Source organism: Triturus cristatus, chromosome 7 (genome assembly GCF_964204655.1).
Source record: "Triturus cristatus chromosome 7, aTriCri1.1, whole genome shotgun sequence".
Taxonomy (NCBI): Eukaryota; Metazoa; Chordata; class Amphibia; order Caudata; family Salamandridae; genus Triturus; species Triturus cristatus.
The window spans coordinates 565,039,872-565,059,959 of NC_140590.1; the positions used below are offsets into that span (position 1 = coordinate 565,039,872).

Consider the following 20,088-nt stretch of genomic DNA (forward strand, 5'->3'; position numbering starts at 1 on the left):
GAAACCCCCTTTAAAAAAAATACTAAATACCTATGCCCCTGCCCACCCACGACAGGGAACCTTCCACCTTCAAACATTTCCTGTTTTCACTCCATGCAGAAGCGGGAAACTTTTGCTTTCTGCAACAGGTAAGGATTCCAACGGTTGACATGAATACTTATTCTATTAGTTTATTTATGGTTCATTTAAACGAGTGGTTACTTCAAACGGTTTTCATTAACGAGGGAAGGAGGACGGGGCTGCCAAGCAAGCCGCTCGGCCCTAGAGAGAGTCACATTATTGCAGCACCGCACGGGGACGACGCCGACGCTACATTAATGTCACTCCAAACAGGCGCTTTAAGAAACCATCACACTACAGGGAGGTGCCCGTTTGCAGCACATTGCCTTGTTATTAGGGCAAATGGTAACATGTCAAATGGAAATGTTTCATTTTGCCTAGGCCAACAAAAATCCCTGCACACGAGTTGGCCACTTATTCTAACTTTTTGGTTGAGACAGACAGACACTAAATGGCGGGGTAAAGGGAGACGACATTACGCCTGCGATGGTCCAGAGGCCTCCTCGCTGCTCTTTCAGTACATGGAGTTTGAGATGTGCACGTGGCACCCTGCTTGGGCTTGCAAAGGCGGCACGCAGGCAGCAACCGGTCCAGTCATAGATCGCCTCATCCTGTTAGGGATTAAGGCACGGCGCTGTGACAACTCTCTCTACTTCTCCCACTCTCTTCCAGCTCATCCTAGGACTGCAGACCTACCAACTTATCAACGTATTTCACCATGTGATGAGGGGGCGGGGCCTTGAGCCTAGGGATACCTAAAAGGCACTCTCTGCCTCTCACCGAGACCCCCACCCCTCCCGAATGAAAATAAACACAAAGAGTCGCTGACAGTAGTGGCTGCTGTAGCGTCCTGCTGGACACGTTCTAGTGTTCCACTTTGTATTACTCCCACACTGTACACCCACCCATTCACAGGCGTCACCGGTCAGGTGACACTGCTAATAAAAGGGGCCAAGCGCACGTGCTACTCTGGTGCGGTGTAGCTGACTCAGGAGCTAGGTGGCGCTGCGATGACTTTCCTGGTGCCACAGCAGCTTCAACTTTCTCTGCGGGACAGTTGCCTCGGCACTTCCGTAGAGGGGCTGGTGCGGGGTGGGGGTGGGGGCTTGTTACCAAAAAGAAAAGGGTGAAAAAAAAATAAGGAAAAAAACACTTACCTTCCCAGCTGCCGGATCTCCTCCGTCCTATTCATCCACATCAACAACACACGCAGGAACAGGAAGCACCCAGGCTCCCTCCTCGTAGCCAATCACAATTCTACAATGCAGCATTGTGATTGGTCTGAACGCCGTGGTTTGGTGCTCAGACGGGGAATGCGAGCCTGGGCATTTTCCTCACCAGGTAGTGTAATGCAGCCTCGTAGTGAACATGCAAAGTGCTCATAGCTGTTTGGCCAGAACGGGGGCGACCAAGCAGTCATGCACACTTTAGAGTATACTCTCCACTCCTCCCCCTGCTCTGTGGCTGGCAAAGCCTGCCCCACCCACAGCTTTACAGCACACCACAATAGTGAAAAATAAAATGATAATAACATTGTTATTATCATTTTGTTTTTCTTGTGGGGCGAAGCTCCTTCGCCTTAGCAGAGGAGCCACCACTGGTCGCTGAGTCTGTGGCCGATGTTCTAGAGTGTTTTCACGACCCTTAATGGACTTCGGCTGCTCAGAGCTTCCAAAGACGAGCTGGAGTTTCACTTTGTGCAGTGGTTTCCAGCTCTGTTTTCTCTGCCTCCGTATGATTTCAGCTCGTCACCCGATGCTCGTGTGAAGGGAGCCAAGATCATGTGACACACGGTGGCACTATGTTAGTTGACAGGTTTGGGACTGCGCTGTCAAGTTATGGGCATGACGTGTCAGAGACATGGGATGTGACTGCGTTTTGGGGAAAGACAGCATATTAAATCACTAGGAATGTACGTGGCACTGAAGATGGCTTCGCCAGAAGGAGCCCAGTGATCTTACTCAACCTAAGCATGGCGGGTTCCTTAGCAATGGACAGGTATGGCGAATTGCTCCTAGATGCGGTAAGCAACCTTAAGTACAGGGAGCTTAGCTCTGTAGGTCTTCTTGCAATGTTTGTCTGCAGTCACAATGGTAAATGAAGACAAAGTGGGACTTGGTGGTGAGCACATGCACTAGTCTATGCGCCGGGAAACCCTTTTTGGGTAGCTGTTGCGCAGTACAAGTGCATAAAATAATAATAATAATAATAATATAGTCTAATGATAAGCATGATCAAAGAGAAGAATCCAGGAGCAGATCCGCTTGGAGGCCTTCTGAGCTTGACAAGAGAAGACTGCATGCTCCCACTTCTTCGTCACAGGAAGGCAAAGTCCTCTTCAGGTTTTGGTGCTCCAGGTGCAGTAGACCACTGAAACAGGTGTTAAGCAGGAGGTTCCTCCACATCCTTTGTTGCCTTCTCCACCGTGCCAACCCCTCAGCCGCTGGTGCAGCATCCACAAGTGCCCAAGGCAGACCCTACCAACCCCTCAGACTCCATGGGGCAAACACAAGTGAGCAAAGAAGACCCTACCAACTCCTCAGCCTCCAGTGTAGCAACCGCAAGTGGACAAGGCAGACCTTACCAACTCCTAAGCCTACCCTGAAGCAACCACAAATGGATGAGGTGGACATTACCAACCCTCCAGCCTCCATTGGGGCAACCACAAGTGGACATGGAGGACCCTACCAATCCCTCATCCTCTGTTTGGGCAACCGCAAAAAGATGATTAAGCAGAACCTACCAACCCCTCAGTCGCCACTGGAGCAACCTCAAGTGGATGAGGCGGACTCTACCAACTCCTCAGCCTCAGCTGAAGCAACCACAAGTAGACAAGATGTTTCCAGCACAAGAGCACACGTCTGTTCTGTCAGACTCTGAGGCAGAAAGAGAAAAGAAGAGAAATTACCAACAGGGCAGAGAACTGGCAGATGTCATGGGACGTTTAAGGGAAAAATTGGACGTTGTCCTGTCCACACTAGAAGAGGAATCAGAGCTGTTTCTAGCGAATTTCCTACTGTCTCCCGAAACACGGGCCAGGTGTTGGACATTGAAATCAGTGTTTCTAGGGGAATGGAAGTAAGTAGAGGACAAAGCACATGCTGCCCTCAGCTCCTTTCACTGGTGCTGGAAGGGACACACAGACCAGAATGTACCATTACCTCCTCGTCCATCTTCCTTCCACAGTCCTTAGGTAATGAGTTTACCTCCTTCCTGCAAATTCGCTCCTGCACAGGAGACAACATATGAAACGTTCCCTAACATTTGTAATGTGAAGGCTGAATATCTCGGTCTCCCAACTCTAATACCTGCAAGCACCAACCTCATGAACGCTTTGCTGGTCACCTCGGCCTTCTCCAAAACACTGAAGCTTGCAAACATGACCACACTTGGAAAATGAAGCATGGACCCTGAAAACCCATCCATATATTGCCAAGGCTATGAGAACAGTGGTGTTTTCTCTGCTGGAGTCCACTGACTTCAGGTCTCGTCACCAACCATGCTCTGGAGTAGAACCCACAGTACTGAATAACAGAGAAAAGTTCTCTGCAAGGGTGATGAATGCCAAGCATGTCTGAAGATATTACTGGCAGTGGTGGCTGGTGAATTTTAAAAGTGGTGGCGCAGAAATTATATACCAGAGGATAATGAGCGAGAGAAGTGAGTAAGCCAGAACTGCATAAGGCGCGGGTGAGGGGAGAGGATGGACGAATTTTCTCCCCACAAGAAAATTATGAGAAAAAAAATGGATTGAAATGATGGATTTTGCAGCATATGTTTATTGAAATTTCTAAAAAAAAAACGAAGCGCAGAAAAGCTGTCTGTAAGAAAAGAGTGTCTACATTTGATTTAGAAGTGATTAATGTGTATCTTGCGTTACTACTCACTCAAAAGTCCAAAACTTCCCTGCCACACGACAGCAACAGCGGCCTTCATCATGTCTGTGTGCCACAGACAGACACTGGCCGCCCCTTGCATGAATGGGCGAAGGCAGATGGGTTCATGCACGCACTGTCAATGGTGCATTGTCCCGCTGAGCTTAAAAAGCTCCTTGGGTGGGTGGCGCCCAGGGCCACCAATGCAGTGCGGGGTTCAGGGTACTCTGTGTTGAACGATGTGAACCCTCTGCCAATGACATTCTATTTCTAAGACATGCTCCACCCAAACTCACTCTGGCAGCCCCAGACTTAACCCTCCCTTTCAAAACTCGCCCAGGACATAGTAACACCCACCCCAACAACTCGCACCAGTCCTCTAACTCATACCGCTACCCTGTTCCCCAGCATAAAACACCATCCACCCCGCACAAGAGCAGCACCACCCGATGCGATTCCAAAATGCTTACATGAACAAATGAACATGTGAGCTGCATATACTCCGCTTAGGCTTCTTTGGTATCAGGTTTAAATGTTCTTTCTTTCAAACCTCCCGCTTGTAGACAAAGAACATTAAAAACCTAACCCTTTGCTTCACATTCTACCCAACTTGCCTAGAAGCAGCGCCTAGCGTCAACAAGCACAGACCACAGGGGGAGGCTATCCAGAGCAACTCTACTTTCCCAACCTTAACCGTGGCGATTCCTCTGCTATGGCAGAGGAGAGTCCACCCCCCTTGTGGAAGCCCAAAAAATTAAAATAAAACTATTAGAAACCAGCGTTTATTATCGTTTTATTTTCTCCCTCGTGTTGTGTCTAGGGGTCGGACCATGGGGGTGACAGGCAGAGGGGGAGTGGTAGGTGCACTGTCCTCAGTGACATGACCGTCTCAGGCCGGGAGAACTGTCATGTGCACTGAAGTTGTCTGTTGGAAGGCGTTCCCTGGGGAGGCTGCGGAATGCGTTCCCGACCACCCGAAGGCCCACCTTACCCAGCGTTAGGCCGAGCAAGAGCAGGGAGGCCCTTCCTGGAAGGGTCTCGTACCTAGGATCGCACACGCTGCGCTTACTCTCTCTTCGGATAGAGGGACACCACACAGTAATTCGTTATAAGACAATGCTTTTATCGGTAGTTGTCAGGGATCTTTATGATCCGGCAGGCAGGTGCAGAATTAATGCCACAAGCGGCAGCGATCTCGTGAGGAGGGAAAGGGTAGCGGGACAGTCTTTGAGTCAGTGTCTCTGCGAGGTATCCGGCGCACAGCTCTCAATCCTCGAGCTGAGGGGATGTTGCTTCTCTCGGCAATCTCTGCCGATTCTCTTGGAGGAGCGGGCCGCGAGTCACTCAGCAGGCACCGGAGGGTCGTAGTTCAGAGAGCCGCGACGGCGTCAGCAGGGCTCAGATGGTTCAGACTTCGGGGAGCCGCGACGGCGTCAGCAGGGCTCAGATGGTTCAGAGTTCGGGGAGCCGCGACGGCGTCAGCAGGGCTCAGATGGTTCAGAGTTCGGGGAGCCGCGACAGCGTCCGCAGGGCTCAGATGGTTCAGAGTTCGGGTAGCGTTCTTCTGTTCGGTGAGCGATCGAGCCGCGACCAGGTCAGCAGGCTCTCGTCAGTCCAGGTCTTCTCTGCTCCCGTCCTCTCCGCACCCCTTGTTATACTCCCCCTCCTCTTTGAAGTCCGGAGTCCTCGCGGAGAGGGGTCTGGTGCCTGGGGGGGCGGTGTGTCGGGGTTTCCTGTCGCTCGGCCCTTTGATCTGTTCAGGTGGGTCTGGGAGGGACTCCAGACACCCAGCAGGCGAGGCGCCCGCTCACCGGGGGCCTGGTGGTCGATCGAAACCTCCCTCAGGGGAGAGACCAGAGGTGTGACAGGGTCGGCGCCTCTCGGTCTGGTTTGGGGGGGGGGTTTCGTTCTCCCTCGGCCGGGCATGCGTGTTGGTGATCTGGTCGGCCCTCGGGATGTTGGCCCATGGAAGCCGGAAGGCCGTGTCCACGAGGTTCGGCGTGGTTGTAGAGTTACTTGCTGGTCGGGAGGGCCCACGCCACGAGGCCGGTCTCACACGTGCCCCCCCCAGCTGAAAGGCGGGGAGAACTACCCATCCACTTGGGGGTTCTCCTCGCTGAAGCGGAAGAATCGGGACAGGCCGTCCGCGTTGGCGTGGTCCGTCCCGGGGCGATGTTCCACCATGAAATCCATCCCTTGGAGGGAGATGGACCAGCGTAGCAACTTGGGGTTTTCCCCTCGCATCTGCATCAGCCACCGCAGGGGGCGGTGATCCGTTTGTACTCGGAAGTGGGTTCCGAACAGGTAGGGTCGTAGCTTTTTGAGGGCCCAGACTACTGCGAAGGTCTCTCTCTCAATGGTGCTCCACCGCTGTTCCCGGGGCAGCAACCTTCGGCTGATGAAGGCTATGGGCCGATCTATGCCTTTGTCGTCGAACTGGGAGAGGACTGCCCCGATGCCGTGTTCCGAGGCGTCCATCTGGACCACAAACTCCTGGGCGTAGTCGGGGGCTTTGAGCACGGGAGCTGCGCACATGGCGGCCTTGAGGGTGTCGAACGTCTTCTGGCAGGAGGGAGTCCAGTGTACTTTCTTGGGGTGTTTTTTGGAGGTTAGTTCTGTGAGGGGGCCTGCGATGCTGCCATGGTTTTTGATAAACCTTTGGTAGTAGCCGGTGAGGCCCAGGAAGGCCCGAACTTCCGTTTGGGTTGAGGGGGGTTCCCAGGACAGGATGGCGTCGATCTTTGGCTGGAGGGGGGCGACCTGCCCACTTCCCACCTGGTGCCCCAGATAGGTTACGGAGCCGTGCCCAATTTGACATTTACTGGCTTTGATGGTGAGGCCGGCCCGGCGCAGAGCCAGCAGGACTTGACGGAGGTGCTGGAGGTGCTCGGTCCATTGGGAGCTGAAGACTGCTATGTCGTCGAGGTATGCTGCGCTGAACCCCTCTAGTCCGGACAGGACCCTGTTCACCAGCCGCTGGAAGGTGGCCGGGGCATTCTTCATTCCAAACGGCATCACCCTAAAGCGGTAGTGCCCATCCGGGGTGGAGAAGGCGGAGCGCTCCTTGGCTCCCTCGGTGAGGGCAATCTGCCAGTATCCACTAGTCAGGTCGAAGGTGCTGAGGTAGCGAGCGGCCCCAAGGCGGTCAATGAGCTCGTCGGCACGGGGGATAGGGTGAGCGTCCGCTCGGGTGACCGCATTGAGTCCTCGGTAGTCCACGCAAAACCTCAGCTCGGGGGCAATACCCGGGGTAGTCGCTTTCGGAACCAGGACTACCGGGCTGGCCCAGGGGCTGTCGGAGGGTTCAATCACCCCGAGGTCTAGCATCTTCGCCACTTTGGTCTGGATGCAGGTTCGGACCCGATCAGGGACCCGGTAGGCCCGATGTCTCACTGGCGGGCTGTCGCCGGTGTCTACGTCGTGGACACACCAATTGGTGACCCCAGGGGTCAGGGAGAAGAGGTCCGCGAACTGCCCTAGTAGCTGGCGGCAGTCGTCGGACTGTTGGGCTGTGAGGGCGGTTGACAGTCTCACTCCCTCTACGGACCCATCGGTCTCTTTCGCCCCCAGGGGGTCTGGAAGGGGCTCGGTGTCTTCTTCGGCCCCATCGTCGGTGGCCAGGAGTAAACTCAATTCGGTCCGTACAAAGTGAGGTTTGAGGCGGTTCACGTGGAGAACCCGGAGGGGGTTCCGCGGGGACTGCACATCGACGAGATAGGTGACCTGGCTCTTCCGCTCGACCACCTTGAAGGGTCCAGTCCATTTATCTTGGAGGGCGCAGGGTCTCACTGGGGCCATGACCCAGACTTGTTGGCCCGGCTGAAACTCGACCAGCGTAGCATTCTGGTCATACCAGCGCTTCATTTCTTCCTTACTAGCCTCGAGGTTCGCTTCTGCGAGTTCTCTGAATTTCCGGGTCTGGTTGCGGAGCGCCAAGATGTATCGGAACACATCCGGAGGGGTCCCCCGGGGGGTTGTTTCCCACCCCTCCTTGACCAGGCTCAGGGGTCCCCGGACAGGGTGTCCATATAGTAGTTCGAATGGGCTGAATCCCAGGGATTTTTGGGGAACCTCCCGGTAGGCGAACAGGAGGCATGGGAGGAGGACGTCCCACCTCCGGCGTAGGGGTTCCTCGAGGCCCATGATCATCCCTTTCAGTGTTTTGTTAAAGCGCTCGACTAGGCCGTTTCCTTGGGGGTGGTACGGGGTGGTGAATTTGTACGATACTCCGCACTGCTGCCAGAGGGACTTCATATATCGGGAGATAAAGTTCGTACCCCGGTCACTCACGACTTCGCGGGGGAACCCCATGCGGGAGAAGATCCCCATCAAGGCCCGGCCTACCACAGGGGCCGTCACGGTGCGGAGAGGGATGGCTTCGGGGTAACGGGTGGCATGATCCACCAGGACGAGGATGAACCGGTGGCCCTGGGCGGTCTTGGGGTCCAGCGGTCCCACAATGTCGATTCCTACCCGCTCAAAAGGGGTACTGACGACGGGGAAGGGTTGTAGTGGAGCCTTGCGCTTGCCCCCACTCTTTCCGCTGGCCTGGCACGTGGGGCAGGACTTGCAGTGGGCCTCCACATTTGCTCGCATCTTGGGCCAATAGAAGTGGGTGACGAGTCGTTGGTAGGTCTTATCTTGGCCTAAGTGTCCTCCAGGGGTACATCATGGGCCAGGCCCAGGAGAAGACTTCGGAAGCGTAGGGGTACCACTAGTACTCGGGCCAATCCCAACTCGGCCGACTTCTGTTCGCTGTACAGGAGGCCGTTCTCCCAGTACACCCAGTGGGTGCCAGTCCGGTCGCCTGCTGCTTGGGCCTCGGCCTGTTGTCGGGGTCCAATGAGGGACGGGCAGGTGGATTGTTCTTGGCAGAACTCTTCACGGGAGGGGCCCCCTTCGCAGGGCCACTGGGCCAGTTCTGGCAAGTCCCCGAGTTTGGTCAGGGTTTCGGGGTCGGAAGGTACGGACCCTTCGTCGGGAGCGGTCGGTTCGTCCAGAAGGGGGTCGTTGGCCTCTGGTGGTGTATCCTGGATCTCGGGGATGGTGGCGGTGCTTAGCGGCATGGCCTCTCCCCCCTCGGAGGAAGGCGCCCTGAGAGTCATCGAGCGCGTGGTGGCGCATACCCACTCGGGTAGGCCCATCATCTCGAGGTGGGCTCTTCGTTCCACTTGTCCCCACGGGGAGTTCTCAAGGTCGTTGCCCAGGAGGCAGTCTACGGGCTGGGAGGTTCGGACCGCCACCTTTAACTTGCCGGTGACTCCCCCCCATTCGAAGGGGACTAGGGCCATCCGGCAGAGGTTCTCGGAATTGTCTGATGATATGACGGGGCAAAAGGCGCCATGCAGGATCTGATCTTCGGAGATCAGGTGACAATGAACCGCCGTGACACTCGCCCCCGTGTCCCGGAGGCCCTCGATGCGGTGACCGTTGACCGTTACCTGCTGTCGGTACTTCTTCGTGTTGGCGGGCAGGGACGTTCCGGGGACCATCTCCCGGTCCCCTAGGGAGACCAAGGCCATGGCGGCTGGTTCCCATTCTTCGGAGTCTTCCATCTCTTCCCCCAGGGCTACGGAGGCCATCTGTCGAGCCGGCGGGGTTGTTGTGGCGGTCCGCTGGTACAGGGGACATTGAGGGTCGCTGGCATAGTGTCCGGTCTGTTGGCAGCGGAAACAGGTGAGCCTCCCTGGTGGCCCGGTGCTGGCCGGAGGTGGAGCTGGAAAAGGCGGAGATTGTCCTCTGGGAGGGCTGAGCGGGGATCCCCCCGGGAGCTCCCTTTGCCGGCCTTGATTTCCTCCGCCCCTCTGGCGGGGGGGTCCCTGACTGTGGCGACCATAGTCTCCCACGGGGCCCCGTGAGGCCCGGGTGTTCACCCACCGGTCAGCCTCGACGGCCAGTTTTAGAGGGTCTGTGAGTTTGCTGTCCAGGAGGTGCTGGCGCAGCTCTACGAAGCAATTAGCGGACAAGTGTTCCCATGCGATTAGGTCGAACAGCTCCTCAAAGGTGGAGACCTTGCTGCCCTTGATCCATCCGTCCAAGGCCCGGCTGTAAAAGTTCACGTACTCCACCCAGGTGGTACCGGGTATCTTTTTGCAGTCTCTAAACCGTTGCCGGTACATTTCCGGGGTGAGCCCATATCTGGCTACCAGGGCCTCTTTCATGTGACTGTAGGAGTTCATCACCGTGGAGGGCAGGTCCAGCAGGGTATCTCTCCCCTCGCTCAGGAAGCGGCCCCACAGCCCAGCCCCCCAGTCTTTCTGCGGGACTCGGTGGGAGGTCATGGCGACTTCGTAGGCCTTGAACCATTGCTGAATGTCGTCGTTCTTATAGTATTCTTTCACCACATCCTTGGGGATGTGGACCTTTGGTTCCATGGTGGAGGAGATGGGTTGGGTTTCCGAGGGTCGGGCCTCCGCCTTCTTAGCCTTGAGCTCGATTTCTTTTAGGCTACGTTCGTGCTCTAGTTGGAGTTTTCTTTCTTCGTGTTCTCTCTGTTGTTTCTTTTCCTCTAGTTCTCCTTGTAGGCGTAACTGTTCCACCGCCAGTTTTTTTTCAGCCAGTTTTATCTCTCCTTCGATTTTTAATTTTGCTAGTTCTAGTTCGTGGTTGCGACCTCTTTCTCGGTCCGCTAGTTCCTCTGGGGATAGGCCCCCCTCGGGGGCGCCGTTCCTCCCCGGGATGCTTCGTGGTTCGTTGGGAGGTTCTCCTTCTGTTTGTATCCGGGGAGTTCCCGCCTCGATCCAGGTTTTTAATGCCCCCTGGAAGTCCTCTTTCGTGCTTAGTCCGGTGGTAGCGATTCCAAAGTCTTTGCAAAATTGTTTCAGTTCTCGGTGCGTATAAGATTCTAACTGGTCCTTTTGAAATGCCGTGCTCGGGTTGGTGCCTGCGGCACCCAGGGAAGTTCCTCCTTCCATTTCTTCTTGGTAGTGCGTAAGCCGTCTACTGCACGATCTCTAGGTGTTGGCTCGGATCCCACCGCTGCCACCAAATGTTGGAAGGCGTTCCCCGGGGAGGCTGCGGAATGCGTTCCCGACCACCCGGAGGCCCACCTTACCCAGCGTTAGGCCGAGCAAGAGCAGGGAGGCCTTTCCTGGAAGGGTCTTGTACCTAGGATCGCACACGCTGCGCTTACTCTCTCTTCGGATAGAGGGACACCACACAGTAATTCGTTATAAGACAATGCTTTTATCGGTAGTTGCCAGGGATCTTTATGATCCGGCAGGCAGGTGCAGAATTAATGCCACAAGCGGCAGCGATCTCGTGAGGAGGGAAAGGGTAGCGGGACAGTCTTTGAGTCTCTGCGAGTTATCCGGCGCACAGCTCTCAATCCTCGAGCTGAGGGGATGTTGCTTCTCTCGGCAATCTCTGCCGATTCTCTTGGAGGAGCGGGCCGCGAGTCACTCAGCAGGCACCGGAGGGTCGTAGTTCAGGGAGCCGCGACGGCGTCAGCAGGGCTCAGATGGTTCAGACTTCGGGGAGCCGCGACGGCATCAGCAGGGCTCAGATGGTTCAGAGTTCGGGGAGCCGCGACAGCGTCAGCAGGGCTCAGATGGGTCAGAGTTCGGGGAGCCGCGACAGCGTCCGCAGGGCTCAGATGGTTCAGAGTTCGGGTAGCGTTCTTCTGTTCGGTGAGCGATCGAGCCGCGACCAGGTCAGCAGGCTCTCGTCAGTCCAGGTCTTCTCTGCTCCCGTCCTCTCCGCACCCCTTGTTATACTCCCCCTCCTCTTTGAAGTCCGGAGTCCTCGCGGAGAGGGTCTGGTGCCTGGGGGGGCAGTGTGTCGGGGTTTCCTGTCGCTCGGCCCTTTGATCTGTTCAGGTGGGTCTGGGAGGGACTCCAGACACCCAGCAGGCGAGGCGCCTGCTCACCGGGGGCCTGGTGGTCGATCGAAACCTCCCTCGGGGGAGAGACCAGAGGTGTGACAGGGTCGGCGCCTCTCGGTCTGGTTTGGGGGGGGGGGGGTTTCGTTCTCCCTCGGCCGGGCATGCGTGTTGGTGATCTGGTCGGCCCTCGGGATGTTGGCCCACGGAAGCCGGAAGGCCGTGTCCACGAGGTTCGGCGTGGTTGTAGAGTTACTTGCTGGTCAGGAGGGCCCACGCCACGAGGCCGGTCTCACATTGTCTCCAACCCCACCTGCGTTGCCGGGTTGCAGACAGCAGGCACAGGCTCCCAGTCTACCGGGGAGCGCAAATTCAGAGTGCTCTACAATTCTGCCGCTGCTATCAGCATGAGGATTAGGATTAACCCCACAGGGGATTATGGGAGTCTGTGCCTGCAGTGCACGGAGCCAGAGAGGAGCATCAGAGGGGCAGGTAAGTTCGTATTTTTTTATTTGTTTGGTTGTCAGTCGTTCCTGTGTAAGGACACCGGCTGTTACTGAACCTTAGACTGAGGAATGATTATGGAAAAAACGTCAACGTTCTAAATGTATGCCTTGTAGTTTGCATGCAGTGGTTTGATGTTATTAGGATTGTAACATATCTGTTGCAAGTAACAAAAGGATGTGAGACAAAACCGGTAATTCACTGAGCTATTTAAATAAAAACAGCTCTGTGATCTGCATGTTACACTTAGTGTTTTGCAGGAGGCACATTAACCCTCTACGCTACTTTAGGATGAGTCAAAACTGCCATTAAACAAAACTCAAATCTTTCTCAAGCAGGTACATTAATCAGTTATCTCGACATTTTTATTATTGGCTGAGAACTACTGGGAACATAAGGAACTCTGCAACAGATGACTGTAACCCATTGATGTTTCAAACTGCTCCCCCGCGGCCACCAACCTGCCCTCCCCCTGGGCTTGGCGTCAGCGCTGTATCTTCAAGCTAATGGGCCCATATGCAGAAAGTAAAGAGGGGCTCCTAAGTCTCCCATACTTCACAGATATTCATTAGCCTTGGGACAGAAGCCCCCCCCCTTAAGGATTTGAGGGCCCCTAAATGTTGGGGGCTGCAGCAGCTTGCGTTACACCCCTGTCTTAAAGCCGACGCTGGGCGAGAAGTGGAGGCAGTGCATGAAAGGGCCCCCGTTCTGGGAGTCCAGTGACTCAAGTTTACAATGCCCCTCTTTTATGCCAGAATATTAAATAAATGCCTATAATATTCCCCCAAGTCGTGTCAAGGACCATAACCTCTGCTCCATCACTCTTTCTCTTATTTTCCATTCCTAAGTCTGTCTTTCTGTTGGTATTTTGCACAGCTCTGTCCAACGTCCCCTGTCCTAGCGCTTATCTAGAGGTGGGAAAGCCACTGAAAGTTTAAACCAGGCTTGAGCCTGAAGCCTGGCTCTGGTTCAGCTCATGGTCCTGTTGGAACTTCGTGCCCATAACGAGCCGAGCTTTCAAGGGGTTTCTACCTGCCACCCTCGCTGTACCCAGGATGTGGAATTACCACTTGAGCTGCAGATTTTGGAATTTTGGAGCAAGGGTGGAGTCTCCTTGTTGGGTCAACATTCTGGGCAAATCACTTCATCTACCCAGTGGCTACAAAAAAACGTATGCGGCCTGGTGTAATGTAACCTTGCTCACCTAAAGTACTCTAATAACTTTGAATCATGTTTGCGCTATATAAAAACTGCAGAAAAAAAGGGTAAAAACAAAGCGTTAAGCAAGCATTGGCAAAGCCAATAGCTCTCTACTATGCAAGAGGAATTGCCTTTATCAATATGCTTTAGCCATGTTGTACACCTGCGTGGCTGCTGTTCAGCTTGGCTAAAAACGAGTGGGGTAAAGGAGAGTGGAGTGTCATAAAGTGGATTAGAGAGGAGTGTTATGGAGTGGCGTAGAGAGTCGTTGTGTGGCACAGAGTGGCCTGGAGCAGTGTAGAGGAGAGTTGAGTGGCGTGGGATGGCATCGAGCTGCGGCAGCTCCTTCAATAAGGCGGAGGAGCGTCGCTCCACAAGAAAAATAAGATGAGAATGACAATGTTATTATCATTTTATATTTCATTATTGGCTATGCCAAGCCTGTGCGGGCGGGGGTGGGGGAGTGGGGGTTGCTCTTCCCGCAGAGATGGGGAAGGAGTGGTGGCACTATCCTAAGGGCCCATGAGGGGTTTGGCCGTCTGTCTCGGGCCGGCCAAACCTCTCATGTGCACTTGGCATGTTCTCCACCCGGCTGTGTTGTACAGCCCGATGGAGAACATACCCAGCCTCCCATTCCCTGGCTGAGCACCAAACCACGGTGCTCAGAACAATCACAAAGCTGAACTGCGCCGTCGTGATTGGTCAGGGGAGTCAGGAGCCTGGGTTGTTCATGGCTTGTCGACCTGAAGAGGACAAGAACGGTGGATAGCAGCTGCCGGCAAGGTAAGTGGGTTTTTTTCTTTGCCTTTGCCCCCCTTTTTTCTTTTTAACCCCCCTCACCCCCACCACTACTGCCCAGTAACAGCCGCTGCTGGCATAGAGTGGAGTGGTGTAGGCTGTTGTGGACTGTCATGGAGAGAGTAGAGTGTCATAGAGTGAAAGGCCGTAAAGTGGAGTATAGTTGAGTAGAGTAGAGTAGAGTAGGGTACAGTGTAGTGGCAAGGATTGCAGTGGTACATAATAGATCAGAGTGGTGTAGAGTGGAGTGATGCAGAGTAGAGTGGCGTAGAGTGAATTGGCGTAGAGTGCAGTAGAGTAGCGTAGAGTGCAGTGGTGCAGAGTACAGTGCAGTGGCATAAAGTGCAGTGGCATAGAGTGCAGTGGTGCAAAGTAGAGTGGGATTGAGTTCAGTGTCAGAGAGTGCAGTCGTTCAGAGTAGAATGTCAGAGTGCGGTGTCGTGGAGTGCAGTGGCATAGAGTGTAGTGTCGAAGAGTGCATTGTTGTATAGTGCACAGACATAGATTAGAGTGGTGCAGAGTACAGTGGTGCCTAGTAGAGTGGGGTAGAGTGCACTGGCATAGAGTAGAGTGGTGCAGAGTAGAGTAGAGAGGTATAGAGGGAAGTGGCGTAGAGTACAATGTCATAGAGTGTAGTGGCTCACAGTATATTAGAGTGGTGTAGAGTTGATTGGGGTAGAGTACATTTGTGTAGACTGAAAGTAGCCTGGCATAGGGTAGATTGGTGAAGAGTAGAGTGCAGTGGTATAGAGTGCAGTGGCACAGAATGGAGTGCCCCAGAGTAGAGTGGTGTAGAGTTCAGTGGCAGAGAGTGCAGTGATGCAGAGTTGAATGTTGTAGAGTGCAGTGGTGTAGATTAGAGTGGCAAGAGCGCATTAGTGTAGAATGCAGTGGCATAGAGTGGTGCAGAGTAAAGTGACATAGAGGGCAATAGTGTATAGGGCAGTGGCGTAGAGTAGTGTTGCAGAGTAGAGTATAGTGGCGTACAGTGCAGTGGTGCAGAGTTGATTGGCGTAGAGCGGTTTGGTTCTGTGTAAAGTGGTGTAGGGTGCAGTGGCATAGAGTGCAGCGGAATGAATAGAGTGTTATAGAGTGCAGTTGGGTAGAGTGGAGTGGAGTGGTGCAGGGTAGATTGCAGTGGTGTAGAGTGGAGTGGCATAGAGTGGAAAGGTGCACTGTGGAATAGAGTGATGTAGAGTACAGTGGTATAGAGTAGATTGTTTCAGAGTAGTGTGAAGTAGTGCAAAGTGCAGTGGCATAGAGTGTCATAGAGTGCAGTGTTGTAGTGTGCGGCGGTGCAGAGTAGATTAGAGTGGGTGGATTGTCGTTGAGTGCATTGCGAAGAGTGTAGTGGTGCATAGTAGAGTAGTGTGGGGTAGAGTGCATTGGCGTCGACTGGAGCAGTGCAGTGTAGAGTGCAGTGATGCAGTGTTGAGTAGCGTGGAGTGGTGCAGAGTATAGTGCAGTTACTCAGTGTGGAGTGGCGTAGTGTGGAGTGGTGCAGAGTAGAGTGCAGTGGCGTGGAATGGTGCAGAGCGGGGTGGTTTGAAGTAAAGTGGAGTATACATGGTGGGGTCTTGCAGTGCCTTTACAGATAGCACATCTTGAATTGAAATGCCCTTTACATTTGCACAGACATGTAGTTCGACTGGTAAAAGTATAAAGCGCACAAGCAATAATGCGTGGAAATGTCATCACATAGTGTATTGCTTTGTTTTGATCATATTCAAATATTTGTTTGCACCACACTTCAGAATTACCAAAAATTTGCATTCTGCAGCACACATACAAAAAAGAAAGCCCCTGAATGGATTGATTTTGTGCAGGAAGGGTCCGGTCCCTTCCTATATAAAATCAATCATGCCCGCAGCGCAGGCACCCTTGTACCACAGTGCAAAGGTGCCTGTGTTGGCGCACGGCAGCCCATTGTGCGCCGGTGCAGGGGAAAAGGGCAGGAATGCGCCATATCATGTAGATACAGCGCATTCCTGCCCTTTCCGTTTGCCGTAGGGCAGCGCAGCAGGGAGGCCCGCGGCGCTGCCCTACGGCGAAAGCCCATAAATAAGGACCAAAATGTCTTGTCAGCAAAGTAAATAAATCAGTGAACATGTCCCACACATCTGCAGCGTAACACAAAGGTTACTTGATCTCCATCACTAAAGGCTAGTGGGAAGACAAATGTCACAGTGTAACAATCCTTGAAATGCCATAGGCTTGATGGACAACCGATCCAAGGAGGGATGACCCACACTCCCATGAAGGCAGGCCACCACTGCTGTGTACTCTGTTGAGTCTTAACAATTAGTACGCGTGGGCCCTACGCAGTGCTGGAAATTAAAACAATTTAGTGTGGGAACCTATACATTTGGGGTAAAGGGAGAAGAGGGGAAGCATGAAGGGCAGCAACATAGTGCGGAGTGAATGATAATTAGCCTGTTCAACATTATTTACATACTCGGCCCTCAAGGAAATCAGCAACAAGGTAAATTGTAATAGTAAAGCTGTTCCAGTTTACCAATTTGGTCACAAGCAGACTACATTACAACCAGCTTTGGAGTTTAATGCTCATGCTGCAGTGGTCCACGGGTATCCAGCAGATTTCAAAATAACTCTAGTGGTTAAGACATATCCCCCAAACATGGGAGCGAGTCAGTAGTGGTAGCTTCCCTTGATGAACTTTGCCACTGGACGAATGAGCAAAGGCCGGGGTCATCCTCGTAGATCTTTTAGAGGCATTTGATGTTGTTAATAATTCCACCTTGACCAACCACCTCCAATATGTGGAATCTTGATTAAGGTCTAATTGGATAAACTTGCTAATATTTACATAGACGTTCAGTGGAATTTGCACCAACATTTGGTCAGTTTGTGGAAATGTTGGTGCAAAAGTACACAAGTAGCATCTATGTAATTCTGAAGTGCTGTTGCAATAGCACTAGCTATGTAGACCTGCTGATGAGTTGTATTTTGGAACTAGTGAAGGATGTTCTATTGAAAGTTTCACTTGTATACTGTGTTTAAATCCCCTCTTTGCTGGGTAGATATGCTCTCCATTTGAGAGACCCTCTTCTCTGGCTCTGCTTCATGTATAGCTCATTATTTATGTTAAGTGCTTATTTAGATTAACGCACTTCTCCACTGCTCCTGCGAACTACCAAAAATAGCTTTGGTGTTTGCCATAAGAGGTAATGGCAGGACAGTAAGCCACCTTTTCCCCTGCTTGGTGGCAGAATGATATTAGTTTATGTGTAACTTTACAATGTCCGCCCCTCCTAAACGAGCGTCAGACTCCTTGGAAAGAGACATGCAGGACGTCCACTCCAATGCTTGTTGCATTTACTTGTTCTCTGGTGAGTTTCCATTTTGGAAAACTTAATTCATGGTTGTGTATTGTGATTACCACCCTCTTATTTGGTATAATCAGTGTAAGAGGGAAAAGACTGACTTGGTTCAGTTTACAAAGCATAGATCGGAAAATAGAAGCCTAAAGCGATAGGGCCCGATTCACAGAACTAACTTAAGACAAAATCCTAAACTTACTACCATTTTGGTATTCACAGAAGGCACTTACTCATTTTGGTATTCACAGAAGGCACTTACTCATTTCGGTATTCACAGAAATTAGGAGTCCTAACTTTAGGACTCCTAAATGCCTTCTGTGAATACCGAAAGTCTTAAAATTAGGATTTTTCTCAGTTTAGTAGTAGTACAGTTAGGACTCCTAACTTTAGGACTCCTAAATGCCTTCTGTGAATACCGAAAGTCTTAAAATAAGGATTTTTCTCAATTTAGTAGTAGTAAAGTTAGGACTCCTAACTTTAGGACTCCTAAATGCCTTCTGTGAATACCGAAAGCCCTAAAATTAGGATTTTTCTCAGTTTAGTAGTAGTATAGTTAGGACTCCTAACCTTAGGACTCCTAAATGCCTTCTGTGAATACCGAAAGTCTTAAAAATAGGATTTTTCTCAATTTAGTAGTAGTAAAGTTAGGACTCCTAACTTTAGGACTCCTAAATGCCTTCTGTGAATACCGAAAGCCTTAAAATTAGGATTTTTCTCAGTTTAGTAGTAGTAAAGTTAGGAGTCCTAACTTTAGGACTCCTAAACTGAGAAAAATCCTAATTTTAAGACTTTCGGTATTCACAGAAGGCATTTAGGAGTCCTAAAGTTAGGACTCCTAACTTCTGTGAATACCGAAGTGAGTAAGTGTCTTCTGTGAATACCAAAATGAGTAAGTGCATTCTGTGAATACGAAAATGGTAGTAAGTTTAGGATTTTGTATCAAGTTAGTTCTGTGAATCGGGCCCCTAGACTTTACCAGAGTCAGGGAGTAAAAGGAATAGATTGGACTAACAATCTGGCTGCACTTAGAAGGTTCGCCTACAAGAGAAACGCAGCTACAATGAATTTACTAATCTTGCCCCAATCTCAATTCCTGATCCTGGCACCGTGCAAGTTGTACTAACAGCCTGACACTCTCAGGGGCCCAGAGCTGCCACCCTCAATGGGTGGCGAGCTCCCCCACTGTCCAGTCATCACTTTGGAGACCCAGAGACCACTGCGTGTCCGAAGGATCATGCACCCATTCACGAGGTCTTCTTTGTATTCCAGCACATTGGCCTGGCAATGTTTGCCCCGGAGCAGAGACCCAAGCGCATACTCCAGATGAGCCATGGCGTGTTGAACCTTCCTCGCAACCTCCTGCTGGACTGGACCTTCGGCCACTCGCTCATCAGCTGCCACGTGGAGCATCACCTTTTCCCCCATCTCTCGGACAACATGTGCCTGAAGGTGAGTGTGCGCTCAACAGAGTTCCATTGAAGGCAAATGAGTGCTCAGTGTAGCTGAGTGTGTGCGCCACGAGGAGGAACCATGGTGGTATTGCGAGCATGTCCTCCTGAACCTGTAGTTGAAGATATCTGCTGAACTGCATGACACTGAAGGGGAGGGAGTGCTCTAAGAGGAGAGGCATTAAGAGTGTCCTTCTCTACCTTGCCTCTCAATCATAGCACACGCCCAAGGTGAGTGTGCCCTGTGAGTATCATGCATTGACCAAACTACGTCCAAAGGCTACTGTGCTTTGAGAGAGCGCTCTGTGAGGAGGATTGCACCTGAAGGTGAGCGAGCGTTCTATGAAGAGTGGTGATCAAAATGCATTGAACTGTGAAGCTGTGTGCAATGGGGTGGAGTCAGCGAACATGTGGGGAGGGTCACATGCGCGAATAAACACCAAAATATTCTGTAACTTTTTTCGATCTCTCACCTTCAGGTAACTCCATAAAAAATAACGCACAGCTTGAATGAAAAATAAATACAAGTTAAGTTAATCAGTGGGAAATGCACTATCACACATTATGAAACCTCTATTAGTTAAAGTTCTGCACAGGTCTGTGTCTGTACCCAGAGGGCCACAGAATTAAATCCTGGTTGGTGCACTGGAGAGAAGGGACTTGTGTATGTCTAGTGCCACGGGGTCTTAGTCTTTGACAGGAAGCACTATGAATATGTAAGTCATGTTTTTTAAACTTGCAGTACACACAGTAAAAGATAGGCTGCTACAAGATGTGCAAAAAGGTTTACTATAAAAAGGTGCTTTCAAAGTATAGATTTTAGTAATACAAAGACTGCAGATAGTGCAATTTTTTATAACTGTCCTTTAAAAGCACACATTTCACAGCTCATCTGGTAACTCCCTTATAATATCCTCAAAGAGAATACATTTGCGTTATCAAGAAGCTTCAAGTGATTTCATCACTGAAAGTCAATACCAGCTTCCAAGCACCCATTTACATTTGCATATTGACCAGTTGTGCACATTTACATTTCTTTCAGG

General features: G+C 52.0%; 1 protein-coding gene across 1 annotated transcript in view; it reads left to right on the plus strand.

Moving 5' to 3' along the window:
- Nucleotides 1-20,088, plus strand: part of FADS6 (fatty acid desaturase 6) — a 178,449-nt gene that overhangs the window by 127,426 nt on the left and 30,935 nt on the right. Inside the window, exon 5 of the mRNA XM_085617082.1 lies at nucleotides 18,867-19,046. Within this exon, the coding sequence (XP_085473208.1) occupies nucleotides 18,867-19,046 (180 nt within the window). The remainder of the gene's footprint in view (nucleotides 1-18,866; nucleotides 19,047-20,088) is intronic.